We start from the raw sequence: 18,882 nt of genomic DNA on the forward strand, positions 1-18,882 counted from the left end.
TTACATCACCCGGATTACCACCACTGCGCATGTGCGTTGCAGATAGGAAAATAGTCAGCGGGAGAAGAGCCAGACGCAGCAGTCACGAAAGAAGAAAAATGTGCCAAATATATAAATAAACGACGCGTCGACGATTAAAATTGGCGACGATTTTGATCGTCGACGTTGTCGTCGACTAATCATGGCAGCCCTATAGAGAACCTTGTACCCATTAAAATTAAAGGGAATGCACAAAATTTGCCTTTTAAAAAACAATATTGTTTAAAAAGAGTCCGTGTGCACCCCACTGCACTGAAAAATGTTGCTTAATTGACCACAGTCATTTTAAGCGTAAGTTTCAGTGAAGTTCTTTTATTTTATTTCATTTTATTTTTTGCTTTAGCCCCTGAGCTAGCCTAGCCGCACACTACTTATTACAGATATGGGGAAATGTAAATTCAACAAAGCTTGGTTGAATAAACAATCCTTTCACCTTTGCCTCAAACTGGTTGATAGCTATGTGTTTGAGGCTTTTTGCATCCTAGCCAAACAAAATAATTCAGCTGGGGACAATGGGCATGAAGATGCTCAAGTCCCATGCCAAGTTATCAAAGCACATAACCTCAATGAGAGGTAAAGAACAAACTTCCTCCATCACATACGTTTTTCAATCTGCCTGTTTAATCCAGTCAGCTACTTTACGAGCCTGAGGATGCAGCAGCTAAAGGCAGCCAGCAAGCTGTTAATGTAAGCAAAGCAACAGCACCTAACTCTAGCCAGTTATCTGCTAGCGTTATTCCAGCTCAGCTTCGATCTCTCGTGAATATCTAAGGAAAGGAGTTGATTGTTCCTGATCTTAATTTCATTTATATATGGAGTTCAGATTTAGTTTTTTTTTTTTTTTTTTTTCTAAAAACAATGCAACCCATTTTCAAAAAAACAACTGAATTGTTAGTCAAACGGCTGAGACTTTCTTTGATTTTTCACACCTGTACTTGGTCCCTGTCTGTGGGGTGGTGGTGTCATGTGAGTAGTATACTCAATATACTGCATTCTTATATCCTGCACACATTCCACATTTCCACGTTCAAGAAATAAATTAACACAAATTCACTTTTTATTGTCTTTGCCCATATGGCTGTGAAGTGTGTGGGTGTGGGTGTGGGTGGGTGTGTGTGTGTGTGTGTGGAGGTATATATATATATATAGATATAGATATAGATAGATCTGCTGCGGCTTATATAACGGTGCAGCTTATTTAAGTTTTTTTCCCAAATATTTAAAAAGAAAAAAAGATAGAGTGGGTGCGGCTTATATAACGGTGCGGCTTAGAGCCCAGAAAATACGGTGTGTGTGTGTGTGTGTGTGTGTGTATATATATATATATATATGTATATATATATATATATATATATATATATATATATATATATATATATATATATATATATATATATGTATATATGTATATGTATATATATATATATATGTGTATATGTATATATATGTATATATATATATACATATATATATATATATATATATATATACATATACATATATATATATATATATATATATATATACATATACATATACATATACATATATATATATATATATATATATATATATATATATATATATATATATATTATGTATATGTGTGTGTGTGCGTGTGCGTGGGGGTGTGTGTGACACTCACACTCACACACACACACACCGTATTTTCCTGAGCAGATTCTTTCCTAACAGTACTTTTTAACACTGCAGCAACGTTGCTGATTAAAACAGAGAACCAAGAGAAAATAAACAGTACTTATCTTCATTTCACTGCCGACTGCCGCTCCAGTTTGTCAGCTAATGTCCACCAGACTCCACCATCTATTGTTCTACTACATTCTACATATGCACCTGTCTTGTTTTATGTTAATAGTCAGCCAATCTAACACACGACGTGCTAAATCAACAATAACATTTCACATCGAAACAACAGAACAGACGTAACATCAGCCAATCGCATTCATGTGCACTTCAGGGACCTCTAGGAAAACATAAAATCAAAGCATTACTGCACCTAATGCAATAATAGTCTATGGCGCCCTCGCCTGTTGAACTCCTCCACCTGCAGTCACATCCAGTTAATGGGAAATGTTTTGTATTGAATTGTACTGTCATTCCGGTTACAGCGCCCAAGCGGTGGAAGAAAAATCTACAGAATAGCCGCACCGGACTATAAGCCGCATGGCTCAAAATCTAGGAAAAAAAGTCGCGGCTTATAGTCCGGAAAATACGGGACACACACGCCTCTGCTTCTATATTTTTTTCCAAAAATCGACTTAAATGGGTCTTAAAAAGTCTTATAACTTGAAGAAACTTGTAGGAATCCTGGATATAGAAAATTGATGAATGGAATATTTGTCAGCAAAAATTTTAAGAGTGAATTTATGGATGGAAGATAATGCACACTATACGTTTTGTTTGTCACATTTTCCTGACCTGGACCTCTATTCTCTACTTGAGGACACATGATCTATTGACCATGTTGATAAAGGGCCCCCTAGTGTTAAAGAAAGAACATTGCACGCTTTCAAACTATAATATCTAATTTTATTTGCTCTTCAGACATGATGTCTGTGTAGATTTTTAAGTGAAAAGGTATAAAAATGTGTTCTATGCAGCTTCTGGAACACTTGCGAACCAACAGAGCCATCCTCAAGCCCCTCCAGGTGCAGATGCTGGATCAGCTGGAGAACCAGTTCTCACTCATGCAGCAGCATCAGCAGCAGGTACACATTTTTGCTTTTGCAATATTGTTAAAGGGGAAGTCAATCCCAACTTTTTTTTTCAAGATTATGTTCTATGCAGGCCCACTAGTTGAAACGAGGCATTCTGATTAATATTGCATTTGTGTATATATATGAGTTACCCATTAAGGCCTACAGTGCTTATCCATAAACATAAAGTATATCTTAACCATTCAGGTATATCACGTTCGACTGGTTCAAAGTCCACAAGCGCGTCGTCTATATCATTGCCACTCATTTGTCACTTATTTATGAGCTCCCGTGATCATCTGCGTCCGCCATTATACTGCTCTAAAAAATTCTAGAACATCGTCAGAGGGCTCACGACACCGTCACGTGTATATTCGTATGCATTTTTTGGGCTAAGAGACCGAGAATAGGATTAAAAAAAAAGAAAATGACGTAAACGCTCTCCCGGCTGTAAAAGTCGAAAGACACAACAGCGCTCCTGGCTCTAGTGGTAGAAACTCGGTTATGAGCTCCCGGCCTCCCGACCTCACATTTTTAGTCGACAGAAGTGACAACATGGCCGCCCCCTGAGATGGCTAAAAACGATTGACTTTTGCTGTTTAACTCATATTCCATAAACGCGATATTAATCAGAACGCCTTATTTCAACTAGTGGGCCTGCAACTTGTGTGTGTGTGTGTGTATATATATACATATATATAGATAGCTAGAAAGAACTCAGTCTTTCACTCTTTCCTTGTCAGGTGAGGCAACAGGCAATGGTGGGTGCCCAGCTTCAGCCCAGCCTTCCCAATGGTCCTCAGGCCAAGTCCCCCAACTGCCACGAAGGCCTCCCCCGCTCCTCCCCCCTGAATCATGCAACCATCAGACCGCTGTGTGTCATCCAGCCCACGGCCAACGGGTCATGCTCAAGTCCATTATCTGGGCCGCTCGACACCAGTTCCCCTGGAGGGGATCACGCGGCGGTGTCTGGAGGTGGCAGCACAAGCAATGGAAACGTGCCTTACGCGCAGCAGAACTCTCTACCTCACAACTGCACAGCCGTCAGTCGCCCCAGCACCAGCAGCGCGAGTCCCGCTCATCCAGACGAGACGTGGAGGAGCCCGCATAGCAACGCTAACACTCAGGTAAACCACCATTGTCTTTTTTGTGTCCCTTTTAGGACACTTCTCAATTCAATTCAATTTTATTTATGTCGCGCCAAATCATGACAAATGTCGTCTCAGGCTACTTTAAACATGGAGCAGATAAAAGATCACACTCCTTACTTGTTAAAAGACTAACTGAGCCCCAACGGAACCCCACATAAGCGAGCAAATTTGCAACATAACAAACCGCATTTAAAGAAATGCTCCAGACATTTCATAGGCAGTACAAATTGCCCGTAAAACATTGAATGGCAATTTGAACACGTCGAAAGGACACAAACAAATGTCATAAAAAAGCAGCTCAAACCACTTCATGTTTTCAGAACGCAAGGGAGAGATTTTTTTCTATTTTGCTATTGATTCAATGTGTTTCTTCTTTGTCTAGGGGCTTCACAAAGGTCCAGGTTCACATTCGGCAGGTCCCAATGGAGAACCCCCTTTCTCTTCCTCCTCCTCCTTCCCTCAGACCTCATTCTCTTCCTCGGCTATTCTCAATCAGGTGGGACATTCTTCTGGGCCCTGCACTGCTTCGTCCTCTGCCTCCTCCTTATCCCCCACGTCTCCCAGGTCCACCCCCAACCACTTGTCCTCGCCTCCCCACCCCACCACTACCTCAGGGCTCCACACCAAAGACAATGCGCCTTCCAGGGGTAACACGGGAGCAGCTGCCACTCTGCCGTTAGGTCCCGACTCCACCACCGCTGCAGGGATAACGTCAAGTCCCGGCTCCACTCCCGCACAGGGATTGACTAATCACGTCCAGCTGCGGGTGACGGACAGACCTGGCTCTCCGGCCCCTGGTGCGCCCGCTCTAGACAATCCTCCACTCTCAGCCTTGCTAAAGGGAAAAGCCAACACCACCACCACCACGAATGACGATAATAATAACTGTAGTAACCACGGAGGGCCTTTCTCAGAGAAAATCAACAACGTCCATGCGGATGCTGCCAATGCTGTGTCGGACCACTTCATAGCATCCTCGCCAATGTCCACCACCACCACTACCGCTGTGCACTCCAACAATAGCCTCTCCTGCCTTAACAGCCAGACCGACAGTCAGGGGCCCAGAGTGAATGGGAAGGAGGACTCTCGCAGCCCGCAAAAAGTGGGGACTCCTGAAGGTGTCCTGCATAGACACTTGGCCCCCGCTGACCTGGCTCCCTGGTCTTCTGTTTCAATCTACCCCAGCTCCAGCGAGGTGCTCAAAGCGTGCAGGTACAATGCTTCCTATTTTCTCACTCCATCTGTGGTTACATGTTTAGACCTGAACTAATGCAAATATAGCATTTATTCTTCCACATACCATACAAATATTTCGGATAAAAGCACGTTCATCTCTCTGGGCCACGGTAGCCACCTCCTTCCTGAGCAGTTTGATAGCTGCACATTCCAATGGTGTTTATATTTGCGTTTAATTTTTTGAACAGATGAACGTGGCACATCGGGCATCTTGAAATTGCAACCAAGGATAAACCAGACTTGTACAAATCCACAATTCTCTTTTTGATATCTTGGCTAATTTATTTTGACTTTCCTTTAAATACATCCGCCGGTGTGTTTCTAGCTCAAATGTTGTCAATAAAGCTATCAGAAGCTTCCAAAGACATGACATGACATGACAGCATCTGGATTTTTCCAGGCATAGAAATTGTACTGTACTGTTTATAAACCTCTGATTAAAAAAAAAAAAAAAAAAAAAAAAAAAAAAAATTGTCCCCTTTAATCTAGCATTCAGCAAATAGAAATAATTTCAGTAATAATTGACCTAGAACTGGAATTTCTTGGGAGGATGTCTTTTTTTTTGTTACATAGTGTATGTAAACTTCATGTTTCAACTATAAATATAACTTAAGTTCAAAGCCTATAGCAGTTTAATACAACATACAGTATCCATACAGCCTGACGCCATCTACTTGGTCATACCTTCATCATACTTTTTGACATAAGTCATTTATTGGCTAATTAATACATCAGAAATTAGAAATGTGACATTCACTCTTATTTCTTTAACGTGGCGTTCATGATGCTTTTCCAAACTCACCAAATATTATCTCGTATATTTGGGCTGTTTTTGGTTTCTCACTCATGGCAACTTCACATTTGAGCTAATGACGTGACTCACCACGCCACAGAAACCTGGGCAAGAATGGTCTATCGACAAGCAGCATCATCCTGGACAAGTGCCCGCCGCCACGACCCCCGAGCACACCCTCCCCTCCCCTGCCAAAGGACAAGCTCAACCCACCGACACCCAGTATTTACGTGAGTCAAGATCAAAAGACACATGCACAATATTGTGCTGTAATGTTTGCGAAACAGCTCCCCGATAGCCTCCCTGAAAGGGGTCTTAAATAGTGATTAATCCTAATGCTTCCTCTCTGATACAGCTGGAAAACAAGAGGGACGCCTTCTACCCTCCTCTCCATCAGTTCTGCACCAACCCTGCCAACCCTGTGACCGTCATCAGGGGCCTGGCAGGAGCCCTCAAACTGGGTAGGAAACTACCTGATGCCTTTTAAAAAATGACATTAATCCTCTCAATTGTTTTACTCTTTGCATCATTTACACTGGAGATCAAAATTAGAGAACATTTTTTTTCTGGAATGAAGTCATCGACACTCCTCTACAGTTGAAATGTTTTTCTATTATGGCTGTACTATGCAAGTAAAACAGTTTTTCACAAAATAATCAAGGCATTTGAACAAAAAACGTTGTTTAGAAGAAAACGCAATGACCAAAATTAGAGAACAACAATGACCGTAGCATGGGAAAAGATTATAACAAAAAAATTCTGGAGGTTACAACAGTCAGCAATTAATGGGAAGTGTAGAGGCCTTTGCTTTGACTCCAGCACATCTGCGGCCACAGGACATCACTAGTCTCTCACACTGGTCTGGTGTGATTTTGGTCCACTTTTATTCCAGTCTTTTCCATAGTTCAGTGACTGGCCATAACTTTGTCACCAAGGATTTTCCAGAGGGGCAGGCCACTTCATTATTTCAATGTTTTCAGTTTCAAGGAACTGTTTCACCTCTTTCGCTGTGTGACAAGGGAGCATTGTCCTGCATAAACACTGCCAGCTGATTGGGCGATGAACGCAGGAAAGGAACCATATGGCATTGAAAAAGGTTCTTGTAAACATTTGCATTTACTCGGCCATGTAACTGTATGAGAACTTGAATGAGTCTGTGATGTTGTAAAGATGCAATATTCTTGAAATCACAGATTTGGAACGACCGAACTGTCTTGCTATGGCTGACAGAGTCATCCAATTAGCCTTCAGCTGGACAACGTGCTGCTGGAGGGTTTCGGTCACTTTAGAACGGCTAACCATCTTATAGAGTCAGAGAAACTGGAAGTTTGGCTGCCACTTAAATAGGGGTTGTCTGGTCAGCAAGGAAATTAACACCAGGTTCCAGATTAACACCAATAACAAGGATGTGTCCTGAAGTGTTCTCTGTTGATCAGTGTTCTTTTTCTATATAAATAAAATTGTATTGTATTTGAGTTTTTTATACTGTGCTTTCAGGATATGTTACTTTTTAAATATACTTAAAATATTGCTCTTTTAATCCATCTTGGATAATTTCAAATATGATTATGCAGTGACCTTGAAATTTCGTAAATTGTAGATTGTTCTCTAATGTTGATCTCCAGTGTATTATCCTCGCGGATACTGCAGTAAGTCTCAAATGGCGTGCTGTGGTTGTATTTGCCACATCTGGCAACAGTACCACCTGCTGGGAACAAATGTTACTGCATGTCAGAAATAATCAAGAGTAGAGTCTAACCGTGCTGCTCATTATTTATTATTTTAATCAGAATTGGGGTCTCACAAACATTTTTACCTCAAGACACAATTTGGCTCCTCCACAGGACCCAAACTTCCTGAAATATACACTTTATTGTCTTAACTTTGACAGATTAAATGACAAACTAATACAAAAGAATACTGAAGTCATGATTTTAGCCCATTGCCCAAAATTAGTGTGTATCCTTGATGATCAGGAAACCAGTTGACAACATTTTCACATACCATTTTTTCCCCTTAACCCAAACTTGGGATTGAAGACAGGAAACCATGCTTCATGACATGAAATGTGTAGCTCATTTGTACAGTGGAACATGCATTACGGGCTTTGCTATGACCTGTGAATTTCCGGCCCAAAACGCTTCGTCATTGTCACCAGTGTGCAGCCACACGAAGTTGTTGTCATGGTGATAGTGAGCCAAAATGTAATGCTTAGTCGAAGTGTTGTTTTGAAGAGAAAATAAAGAGAAAAACAGTTAAAGGGGAACGAACAGTGATGATGGTTTTTTTGGGGTTTTTTTTTACCATGATTGTATGCATTTCATATGCAGAACAGTGCAGGCTTAAGCAGAGCTGCCAACTGTTACGGATTGGCCGCCATGACAATCACTGATACCATTAGCACTGATTATATGGATATGTTAAAAAAAAAAAAAACAAGATTCACATCGCTCCAACAGGTTGGAAAGGGGCAAAAATACTTAAGAGTTATTTGTGATATTTTCTGTTCAATTTTATTCCGGACTCAATGTCCACTTCAAAGAAACACAAACACATTCAAAAATAAACAGTCATACATTAAAAAGACAGGCATACCAGTGTTTCCACATGTTTGACTGGTAAATAAAACTGTACATTACAGTTCATAGTACAGCTTGCAAAGTGTCCACTCGTGCAGAGACAAACATCTCAGTCACACCAGTCCATCAAGGCCTTCTCAAGAGCACCCACAGTTTTTTTTATTAAGTCCAGAGGTGTGCTAAACACAGTGGTGTACAATATGATACAATATATGTATCTGTACAATATAATTATATACATATAATACATATAATTATGTATGTATGTACAAGTACAATATATGTGTAAAAATATGCTAATTGGAGACATGGCGTAATTCAGCCAGTCCACTCCAGTAAAGTTGTGCTCACACATGCGCAGTGGAAGCTAGCGAATGAGTCTGACATTAACTGTAAACTAAATCCAGATCGCCACTAGCCTTAATGGATTCATATCAGCGGTGAGGGACATAGGCATCGAGACTATCATATCCAGTAATGTGCAGACAGCAACAGTTAGTTCCTTCTCAGTGTGCATATTTTAGCCTCAAAACAGTACTGCCTATGATCTGATAAACGACACTTATGACATCTGCTGGAAATTGCACATTATTACAATGCTTCCCAAGCCTGAAACTTTGTGGTTAACTGCATCGGGCTCTTCAGTGTCAAATGCAGAGAAAACACGCATTTCTCGAGTTAAACTGTGGGTGGCGCTAAACGATTGGATTATAAAAAACGAGTTACTACGAGGTAGGCATTAAATGAGTTAAAAAAAAAACCCTGTGCATCGTGAGAATTTGGGGAATGTCAGTACTAGGTAAGTATTTTAATAATTTTGTGATTGATTTATTCTTTTAAGTATTAATATGAATATAATATAGGCAATTGCATTGTCTTGATTTTACTCCAGAATTTCAGATAAATTGTTCTAGAAGTGAATTTCTATAGTTTGGCAGCTTAAGCACTGAGACAGTTTATTTGTGAGGCTTGTTGTTGCCTTTGTTAGACTGACAACCCGTGTTATGCACCCCTCTTTTAATCTAGAAGATTGACACTTCCCGCCTCTTAATTAATATGCGCAAATCAATTTATGACACAAAAATGTAAATATATATATAAATTGATGTTGTACAAAAGCAATGTCAATCACATGTCAAACTGTGTTTTAAAGCTCAGAGATACAGATATCGATGGTTGACTGTGCCTCCATTTTCCTTCCGTTCTGCGCAGACTTGGGCCTTTTCTCCACCAAGACACTTGTGGAGGCCAATCCCGACCATCTGGTGGAAGTGCGCACCCAGCTGGCCCAGCCCACGGATGAGAACTGGGACCCCAGCGGCAGCCGCAAAATGTGGCGCTGTGAGAGCAGCCGCTCACACACCACGATCATCAAGTACGCCCAGTACCAGGCCTCGTCTTTTCAGGAGTCGCTACGGGTCAGTAGTAATGAGGACGTCCAAATTGCCTTCCATTTTCACTTCCTGTAGGTGGAATGGCCACGTGTTGGGACACATACTTTTGTCCACACGGTATACATTCAAGTTGACATTGATTTCTGAAATAGGAGGAGAATGAAAAGAAGAAGGAGATGGAAGCAGATGCAGCCTCATCTGACAGGTAGGTGACTTTCTGCCGGCCTTCATGGAATCAACCATTTTCTTGTTCCTGTTGCTAACGCTGTTACTCTTGTGTCAGTCGGCGGAGGAAATGTCCTTTCAAGCACATCAAGTTTGGCACCAACATAGACCTCTCGGATGAAAAGAAGTATGTGGACCATTGCATACATGATAACAATGAAATTAAGATGTTAAATACTGTGTATTGTATCTCACTGGAATGCAGTGAAAATTTTTTCTACTTCCTAAGAAGAGGTAACAATTTTATTTGGATCACTTTTCAAATTGTACATATCGGTAACTACAGTATGTTATTGAAGACTCTAATGCAGCTTTTCTGTTAGCCCCACACCACACTGTTCCGCTTGGCCAGGCATCACACCACACCGCCTACTTTGCATTTCCGTTACAACAGGTGCGGGCGGGATGGGTGCCAGATCAGTTGAACTGTGCAAGCCTGTACACTTGCAGCATGTGGGGTTCTGACATATTATTTCACGAGTGGCGAATCTCTGCCAGTTTTTCCGGCGGTTCAGAATATGAATTGCTGTTGCATGATGTGGCGACATCACCAAGTACAGCCCGTCAAATGTACAGAAGCTTTCATATATAGACGAAAAATCTATTTCTGGGTTTAAGACGGTGAGATAGCTGGCCGTCAGGTCAAATATACATTACACCACACATATTGTATTTTACATCAATAGTGAACCATATGTAAATGACACAGTGCAATAGTGATTTTGCGAGCGACACTCAAAAGCTCGCTGCCAGCGCTCTTTCATACTTAATAGATAGCTTGGTCTCATTCATTTGGCCACCTCGCTGAGTGAAGGACTTGTCGTTCTCGCTCTCCGGCATCCCAAGCCCTGCCGGGGCCCGGCGACAAGATGCCGTGCGGCTGGACATCTCTCATTGAAATGAATGTGACCTGGCGAGTCGGGCATGCAATTGGGAACATTTTTACCCCAAGCATCAAAATTTAATCCATTAATTCATATGAAATTGTAAATATGGTTCAGCGTGTTGTAAAACTTCTTTTTTATAAAGATCGACAATGAAAACACCAACAAAGTTTTTCAGTTGACTTCTATTCAACATTAATCGATCACACCCTAAGTGGTCTATCTTTTGGTTGCGCATTGGAGTGTTCATATGAGAAGATCCCGAACATTTCAGGTGGGATACATTGTGGTCGTTCTGGCCATGCATTTGTCGTCTCCTCATGCTCTCTGTAATGCTCCCCTCGGTTTTAGGTGGAAGCAGCAGCTCCAGGAGCTGACCAAGCTGCCGGCCTTCGCCCGGGTGGTATCAGCCGGCAACCTGCTCAGCCACGTGGGACACACCATCCTGGGCATGAACACGGTGCAGCTCTACATGAAGGTTCCCGGGAGCAGGACACCAGGTAAACATGGGACTGGGATAATAGATCACCACTTGGCATTTTTGGTCACTTTTGCTAATAATAAGCGTCCGTGTGGTTATTTAGGTCACCAAGAGAACAATAACTTCTGTTCGGTGAATATCAACATTGGCCCTGGCGACTGCGAGTGGTTTGCTGTGCCTGAACCATACTGGGGTGTCATCAACAGCTTCTGCGAAAAGTGCGTTAGAAGATCATTTAATGCTTGTTTGGTGTTTGATCTACAGCCTAATGCTGACTTTTTGGGGGGGTACTGTGACAGGAACAACATCAACTTCCTGATGGGCTCCTGGTGGCCGAACTTAGAAGACCTGTATGCGACCAATGTGCCTGTGTACCGCTTCATCCAGCGCCCCGGCGACCTGGTGTGGCTCAACACGGGCGCTATCCACTGGGTACAGGCTATTGGCTGGTGCAACAACATTGCGTGGAATGTGGGACCCCTCACGGGTGAGTACAACAAAGGGACTGGTCATTCCCAATTGTGCTGATGTTTTGAGGCTGAAACTGAGGTTTTTTTCTCGTCGCCAGCCCATCAGTTCAAGCTGGCAGTAGAGCGCTACGAGTGGAACAAACTGCAGAGTGTCAAGTCCATTGTTCCCATGATCCATCTCTCGTGGAACCTGGCCAGGAACATCAAAGTGTCCGACCACAAGCTCTTTGAGATGATCAAGTGAGAACTTGCTTCTCCTCTCAAAAAACCTTTCTTTTCTTTTTAGCTCATGGTGATATTTTTGAGCGTGGTGTGTTCACTGCACTGCCTGCGGTGTCCTATGGTACTTGGAATTCATTCATTTGTTGCAAGGTTTGAAACTCAGGTGCTTAAACTTATGCTGTAACTGTCGTTTGAACTACCGTACTTTTCAGATTATAAAACGCTACTTTTTCCCCAAATTTTGAACCTAGCGGCTTTTAATATGAAGCGGTTTACTTATGGATTTTTACTAACGAGCTGTGAATAGATTTACCATTCTTGTCACTTCTGACCGATGAAATTACCGAACATGTCGCAGTGAACCAATGACACTGTCCCGAGTCCTCCCTCATTCTGAATATTCATTAGCTATGTGTGGTTGGAGTGTGCACATGTGCTACCTGAAATGCAGAAGTCTGTTTGCATAGCATATTTGGCTTGGTGGGAGCGAATACAGAGGATCTAGTAAAGCGGTAGTAAGCATCTTGAGTTAAGTTTAATGAGCATAGGAACAAGTGCCAACAAAAGTTGGTTGTTTCAAACTTCTCTGTCTGTCTGCAGGTAAACCTACCTTGCATGACTGTGCTGATACAAAACAGCACGATACCGTAATTTCCGGACTACAAAACTCACCTCATTAAAAGCTGCAACAACTAAATGTAGCAGTTGTTTAGCAGTTTAGCAGCTGTACATACATTAACCGCTTGGGACTATCAGCCGCGGATCTCCACATTATAACATGGGATATTTGCAAAGACAGAGGTCGCACAGATGGGTTTTTAAAAACTTTCATTTAAACACCGGTAGATGCTCTCTTCCCCCAAAACAATGCAGCCATAGTTGCGCAGTGAGGTCCCGTAACCTTTCTCAGTCACACTTGTCACACGAGGGCAATTTGCCAATGAGGTGCAGCCTTTGGAAGGCCTTTTTTTTATGTGTTTGGGAGATGCAGGGGATGTCGCCCTATGGCCAGCAATGCTGTCCTCCGTGGCTAGCTGTTAGCGATAGCTAGGTGAAAGTCGGTCACCGAAAAAAACAACAGCGAGATGGGGGTCGCGCCGCAAAAACGGCTGTATTCATGACACTCGTTCCTATGGTCATTCAAAAAGTTAAATACAGTGAAGCCGGTCCGCAGCGCATCAGAAGCCGCAAGCCTGTATGTGACGCGGGTCAGGTGAAATCCTTCCCGTTTGAATAAATAATATGATATGAGAGTCTGGGTGCCACGTTCACATATTGTAGTTGCAGATCAGACAAGGATGATTAGGATGAATTTTGGACTGACCATTCCTCCTTACAAAACTGTTGCAGTTCAGCAACATTCCTGGGATGTCTGGTGTGAATAGCTCTCTTGAGGTCATGCCACCGCATCTCAAACCGGTTGAGGTCAGGACTTTGACTTGGCCACTGCAGACTACTTATTTTCTTCTTCTGAAGCCATTCTGTTGAGGTCTTGCTTGTCTATGTTTTGGATCATTGTGTTGTTGCAACACACAGCCTCTTTTGAGCTTCAGCTGTTGGACACATGGCTACAAAATATCTTGATAAACTTGTAAATGTATTTTTGCATTGATGATGGCAAGCTGTCTCGGCCCTGAGGAAGAAAAGCATGGCCGCGATGCTCCCGCCACCATGTTTCATAGTTGGATTGGTGTTGAGATGTTGTTGTGCTTTGCCATAGTTCCCCCACACATGTCGTTGTGTGTTTCCCCCCCGAAACAATTCAACTTTGGTTTCACCTGTCCACAGCATATCTTGTCAAGTAGGGCTGTGGAACACCCAAGTGCTTTTTACCAAACTTTGCATGTGCAATAATGTTGTTTTGTTGTTTTGACAGCACTATCTTAGACTGAAGATTGGACATTATTTTATGACCAATTTATGCAGAAATTTAAGAAATTCCAAAGGGTTCACATTTTTTCTTTCTTTCACATTGTGTATACAGTAGGGATGGGACGAGACAAAAATCCCACGAGACGAGATGTCTCACGAGATTGAGTCCGCGAGAATGAGATGAGATTTTTGCTAAATATTGAATATAAAAAATTACCTAATGTAATTTTTTCAGTTTTCAAAATGCTTTTTATCGAACAGACTGCAAGAAAATTAATCATGTAGCTCTAAAGTGCAAATGCAAACAGGAGTCACTTTTGTTACATGCTCTCAAATATTGCTGGGATAACAGCTAAAGCTGAGGTCCTTCCTCTTACTGAATACTTTGACAAAATCCAACTGTGCTCGTGGGGCAGTAACTCAATTGTATATAGTGTTTTATGTTAATTTATTGGCTTTATTTATATTTTATATATTTGTTCATATTTATTATTATATTTATTAATAGATGTATCACTGCCTCTTATTGTTTTTTTTTGTTTATTGTATTCTTTTTAACGTGCTTTGTTACAGCTCTAGCTGTTATGAAATGCGCTATATAAATAAAATTGTAGCTCGAGCTGTCTTTATTTAGTCGTCAAAAGTGCTGCTGCTGTTGAGCATCAGTGAAAAAAAGAAACTATACGCTTGACACGTCTAAACAAACATGATATGCGGCCAACTTTGGACCAGCTGCACTAGCGTTGCGTTCATTGCCTGCACGATAAGCACTTAAATGTGTGGCTCAAAGCCAGCCTCACGTATCGCCACATCCATGTTGCGAGCGTTGTCGGTCACAACAGCGACTCGGTGATTTGGCCTCGGAAGTTCCCGTTCGGTGACTGCTCCTTTTAGGACATCTGCTATATTCACCCGGACTCCAAAACACTGTCAAAAGAAAATAGATCCCGTGCTGTGCAGGGACGAGAAATCTCGTGGCGTTCTAATCCCGTGAGATCTCGTAGCACGAGATCTCGTCCCATCCCTAGTATACAATATATAATTCTTAAAAGTCAGTACCCCGTTGCTTGTCTTACTCACAAATCTGAGTTTATATAACAGTTGTGGGAGGAAGCGGGGGTTGGAGCTGGGTGGGCGACCTGGGAATTAAATTCTTTATTCCGTAATTGTGTTATTTACTGGTATACTGTGGTAAATAAATAATTGTTCATGTATTTTAATTAAACCTCATTCACTGCCATTGATGTACTAAAATAGATTGGATAGTAATTTAAAACTTACCATAAATGTAATAAATGTTTCCTGCTTACAAAAAATATGAAGCACCTTTTTGCTTATTCAACGCAGCAAATCCATTTTCTGCTTTACATAAACAGCCAAAGAAAAGTCTGAAATCAGGGTCAAGTATATCATTAGGACTGCATTTTTAAGCTGCCTTATGATATTTGTAACCCGAGTCAATGTGTCCATGTTAGGTATTGCTTGCTGCGGACTCTGAAGCAGTGTCAGATGCAGCGAGAGCTTCTGTTGGCTGCCGGGAAGGAGTTGGTGTGGCATGGACGCACCCAGAACGAGCCTGCGCACTACTGCAGTATTTGTGAGGTAGGCCATTTTGTATTTCATCCTCCAACTGTGGTGTCTGCTTGGCTCATACTGGTGTCTCCTTGTCCACACAGGTGGAAGTGTACGACCTGCTCTTTGTGACCAGCGAGAGCAACAGCAGGAAAACCTATGTGGTGCACTGCCAGGACTGTGCCCGTAGGGGGAGCCCCAACCTGGACAACTTTGTGGTGCTGGAGCAATACAAAGTTGAAGAGCTCATGCACGTCTATGACCACTTCACTCTGGTAAGTGTTTCTTTATGGTCACTTTCTCATGACGCTTTTTTGGGGCCATATTGTTACACTGGAACTGTTGCTCAGAACCAATTCAAACCTGGTTCTAGAACACAGGCCGAAGACGCGGTTAACATTAGACGTCACATTTGTTTTTGTAATGTGGTTGAGTACATAAAAGGAGCACATTTACCAAAAAGTTAGAATTGGGCACTGAATGTGGCTTTATTCTGGGCGTGAGTTGGCACCAAGGTTATTACTGTATAGTAAAGCTGTGCAATTAATCCAAGTTCAATTACAATTAGGATTATTACACTCCACGATAACAAAATTGGCATAATCGTAAAAATCTATTATTAATATTCATTTATATCCAACGCACTGTTTGTTAAAAAAATCATAGTTGAATTAATACATTTTCACCTTTTTTAATTTTATAATAATGTTATAAATTTTGTTTGGTCCAAAAGGAACTGACTTACATTTATTTGTCTTAAATATTTTAAAGTGACACATTTTCTTGTTTTGTCCCCCCCCCCCAAAAAAAATGATCGTTTAAGTAATTGTGATTTCAATTATTGCCATAATAATCATGATTGATCTTTTTTTCGTAATCGAGCAGCCCTACTGTATAGTCAACTAAAACTAGCGAAATGACTGTAGCTAAAATTGAAAAGATGTTTTTAATAAAATAAAATGAAAACGTAAATACTTGTACAAAAACGAAAATTAACTGAAACTACATTTTACATTTATCAATAAACTAAAAGTAATTATACTTGTAGTGAAAATGTCTCTTGTTTTCATCTTTGTTAATTAAAAGGGTGGTTCACATAAGTCCACCATTTGCAGCAGTAAAAAGTGAATATTTTGGCTCCAATTTGATACTTCATTATTTTTCATGTACATTTGATAACTTTAAAAACAATTTAAGAAATAACATAGCTGGCCGCCATGTTCATTGAACACGTGTGCCATCATTGGATTCGAGTACGTGTAAGCAACTACGGTCCTCGACAGCCGCTGTCCTTTGTTTTAGAAGTTTCCTTCCTCCAACACACGTGATTCAAATGATTAGGGTCGTTATCAGGGGGGCTTGAAAAAAAATGTCTCCCCTGTAACGGGTCCCTGGGCCCAGGAGGTTTTAAAGTCACAGATCTACATCATTCACAAATCCACCATTTAGTTCCAATCTCTTCTGCCTCTGTGCACTTTTCGAAATCACGCCTTCGAGCATTGAAGTGATGAGTTGCCGTTTTATCTTCACAGGCGAGTCCCTTGCCTTCCTCGTCTTGATGATGATCTTATGGACATTTTTCAACCACAAAGGACTCCCCACGCATCTTTTCATTGTCATCATTTAGGAAGTAAGCCGTCAGTCCTCTTAAAGCACGCTCTGTAGCGTTCCCCCAAGGCAGCTAGCTGTGCGTAAGCTGCGCGTCTATGCAACTGGCCTCCCCCCGGTGGACTGGAGAGGGAAGGCAGCTCCTCCTAAAGGCTGTTCCACTGCTGGACTCCCAGCATCAAATCTAAGCGTTGTACATATTACATGGTTTCAAATCATCTGACTACTGACTCTTTTGTTCTTGATTATTTTTTTGTTCCCTTCGCCATCACCTAGCTGATCTTTTATACGTTAGTTAAAACAAAAGAACATGTTTGTAATGTGAACAGTTGAGTGATGCAGTCTTTGCGACATTTCCCTTTTTTATATATACCGGTAATTTTGCTGGAACAATGTTCATTTATAGACTCAAGGCCAGGTCACAGAGAAAAAGAGTTGCACATAGTTGAATAATGTTTTTTGGTTTGTTTGTTTGTTTTTAATTATGTTGATGTAAATGTACACTATTTATAAATGCATATTTATTGCTTGGAAATATTTGTTGATGGAATGCTGTCATTTTTTTTCCTCCAGAATACCTGCCATTACATTTAAAGGAGCCTTGTGATTTTTTTTTTTTTTTTCAAGCAGAGCTCCTAATATGTTTTGTATAGAAATAAGTGCTCACAGCATTGTGCAGAGACCTGATCTTCAATTGGGTTTGTTGTGTGAAGGATGTTTTATGCGTCAATAAATAAATTGTTTCTATTTATATTTGAGATTTTTTTTTTTTTGTTGAGTTATTATAGTTGCAGGTGCAGCACAGTGAAGTAGTGGTTAGCACATATGCCTTACAGTTGATGTTCCGGGTTTGAATACGTTTGACAGCTGTGATCTTAATTTTTTATATCGATGTGAGTGTAAATATGTGTGTGCGTGCGTGTGTGTGTCTTTGTTTAAAGGAAAATGATCTGATACTATTTTGTGAAAGATCCCCACATTCTGTAATATCCACTTAGTTTGTGAACTATAGGGACCTCAAAGGACATCTAATTCAAAACAATGACCAAAAAAAGTCATTAAATAAGCCATACATACTTGAGATAGAGCTAAGAGCTGGGAAGTCCGGGACCGGGTGTAACACTTCATGTGATTGGCGGAGCCATGATCATTGGTTTAATTTATTTTTTAATCGCCATGTATCATGTAAAACAAAAGTCTGTTTTGAAAATGTATCGATTGAAAAGTACGGATACTAGCTGTAAAATATAAAGGATACAAGTATAAAGTATTCTAAAATATTCTGTGAATTACAAAGTACTGGAAAAAATACTCAAGTACTGCAATGAAGTTTTTGTACTTACTTTACTGTTACTTCCCATCTCTGAAAATGCCAAGAGTCCCATAAAAATAGCATGCACATCCTCATTAAATGCTTCTGGGGTGCGTGCGGTTACGCTGGTTTCATCGGAATTGAGCCCACGAGCATGCTGTGAAAATAATAAAATGGGGGGAAGAAATAGCTATTTTCTCATGTCTTGTGTTTCATTTTTATTTTGTTTTATTTCTATTAATCCTGGCCTTGTGTGTTCGTTGCTCCAAAGGGCAATATCAATTTTATAACCTCCTAATGTCCAGGAGATGAAAGGAGGAAGTCATA

General features: G+C 41.0%; 1 protein-coding gene across 3 annotated transcripts in view; it reads left to right on the forward strand.

Annotated features, from left to right (window-relative positions):
- The window catches only part of kdm6a (lysine (K)-specific demethylase 6A), a 75,105-nt gene extending 57,111 nt beyond the window's left edge, over positions 1–17,994 (forward strand). For all 3 annotated transcript variants that reach the window (XM_086050862.1, XM_086050863.1, XM_086050864.1), the window contains 15 exons: positions 2,661–2,768; positions 3,500–3,883; positions 4,290–5,119; positions 6,037–6,166; positions 6,292–6,397; positions 9,728–9,933; positions 10,062–10,114; positions 10,193–10,261; positions 11,370–11,518; positions 11,603–11,717; positions 11,799–11,986; positions 12,068–12,209; positions 15,539–15,665; positions 15,740–15,910; positions 17,168–17,994. In XM_086050862.1, coding sequence (XP_085906988.1) covers positions 2,661–2,768; positions 3,500–3,883; positions 4,290–5,119; positions 6,037–6,166; positions 6,292–6,397; positions 9,728–9,933; positions 10,062–10,114; positions 10,193–10,261; positions 11,370–11,518; positions 11,603–11,717; positions 11,799–11,986; positions 12,068–12,209; positions 15,539–15,665; positions 15,740–15,910; positions 17,168–17,194 — 2,805 coding nt within the window. In that variant the 3' untranslated portion in view covers positions 17,195–17,994. The remainder of the gene's footprint in view (positions 1–2,660; positions 2,769–3,499; positions 3,884–4,289; positions 5,120–6,036; positions 6,167–6,291; positions 6,398–9,727; positions 9,934–10,061; positions 10,115–10,192; positions 10,262–11,369; positions 11,519–11,602; positions 11,718–11,798; positions 11,987–12,067; positions 12,210–15,538; positions 15,666–15,739; positions 15,911–17,167) is intronic.
- Positions 17,995–18,882: the final 888 nt, after the last annotated feature.

This window comes from Filicampus tigris, chromosome 14 (assembly GCF_054856515.1).
Source record: "Filicampus tigris isolate MCC_2025a chromosome 14, RoL_Ftig_1.0, whole genome shotgun sequence".
NCBI lineage: Eukaryota > Metazoa > Chordata > Actinopteri > Syngnathiformes > Syngnathidae > Filicampus > Filicampus tigris.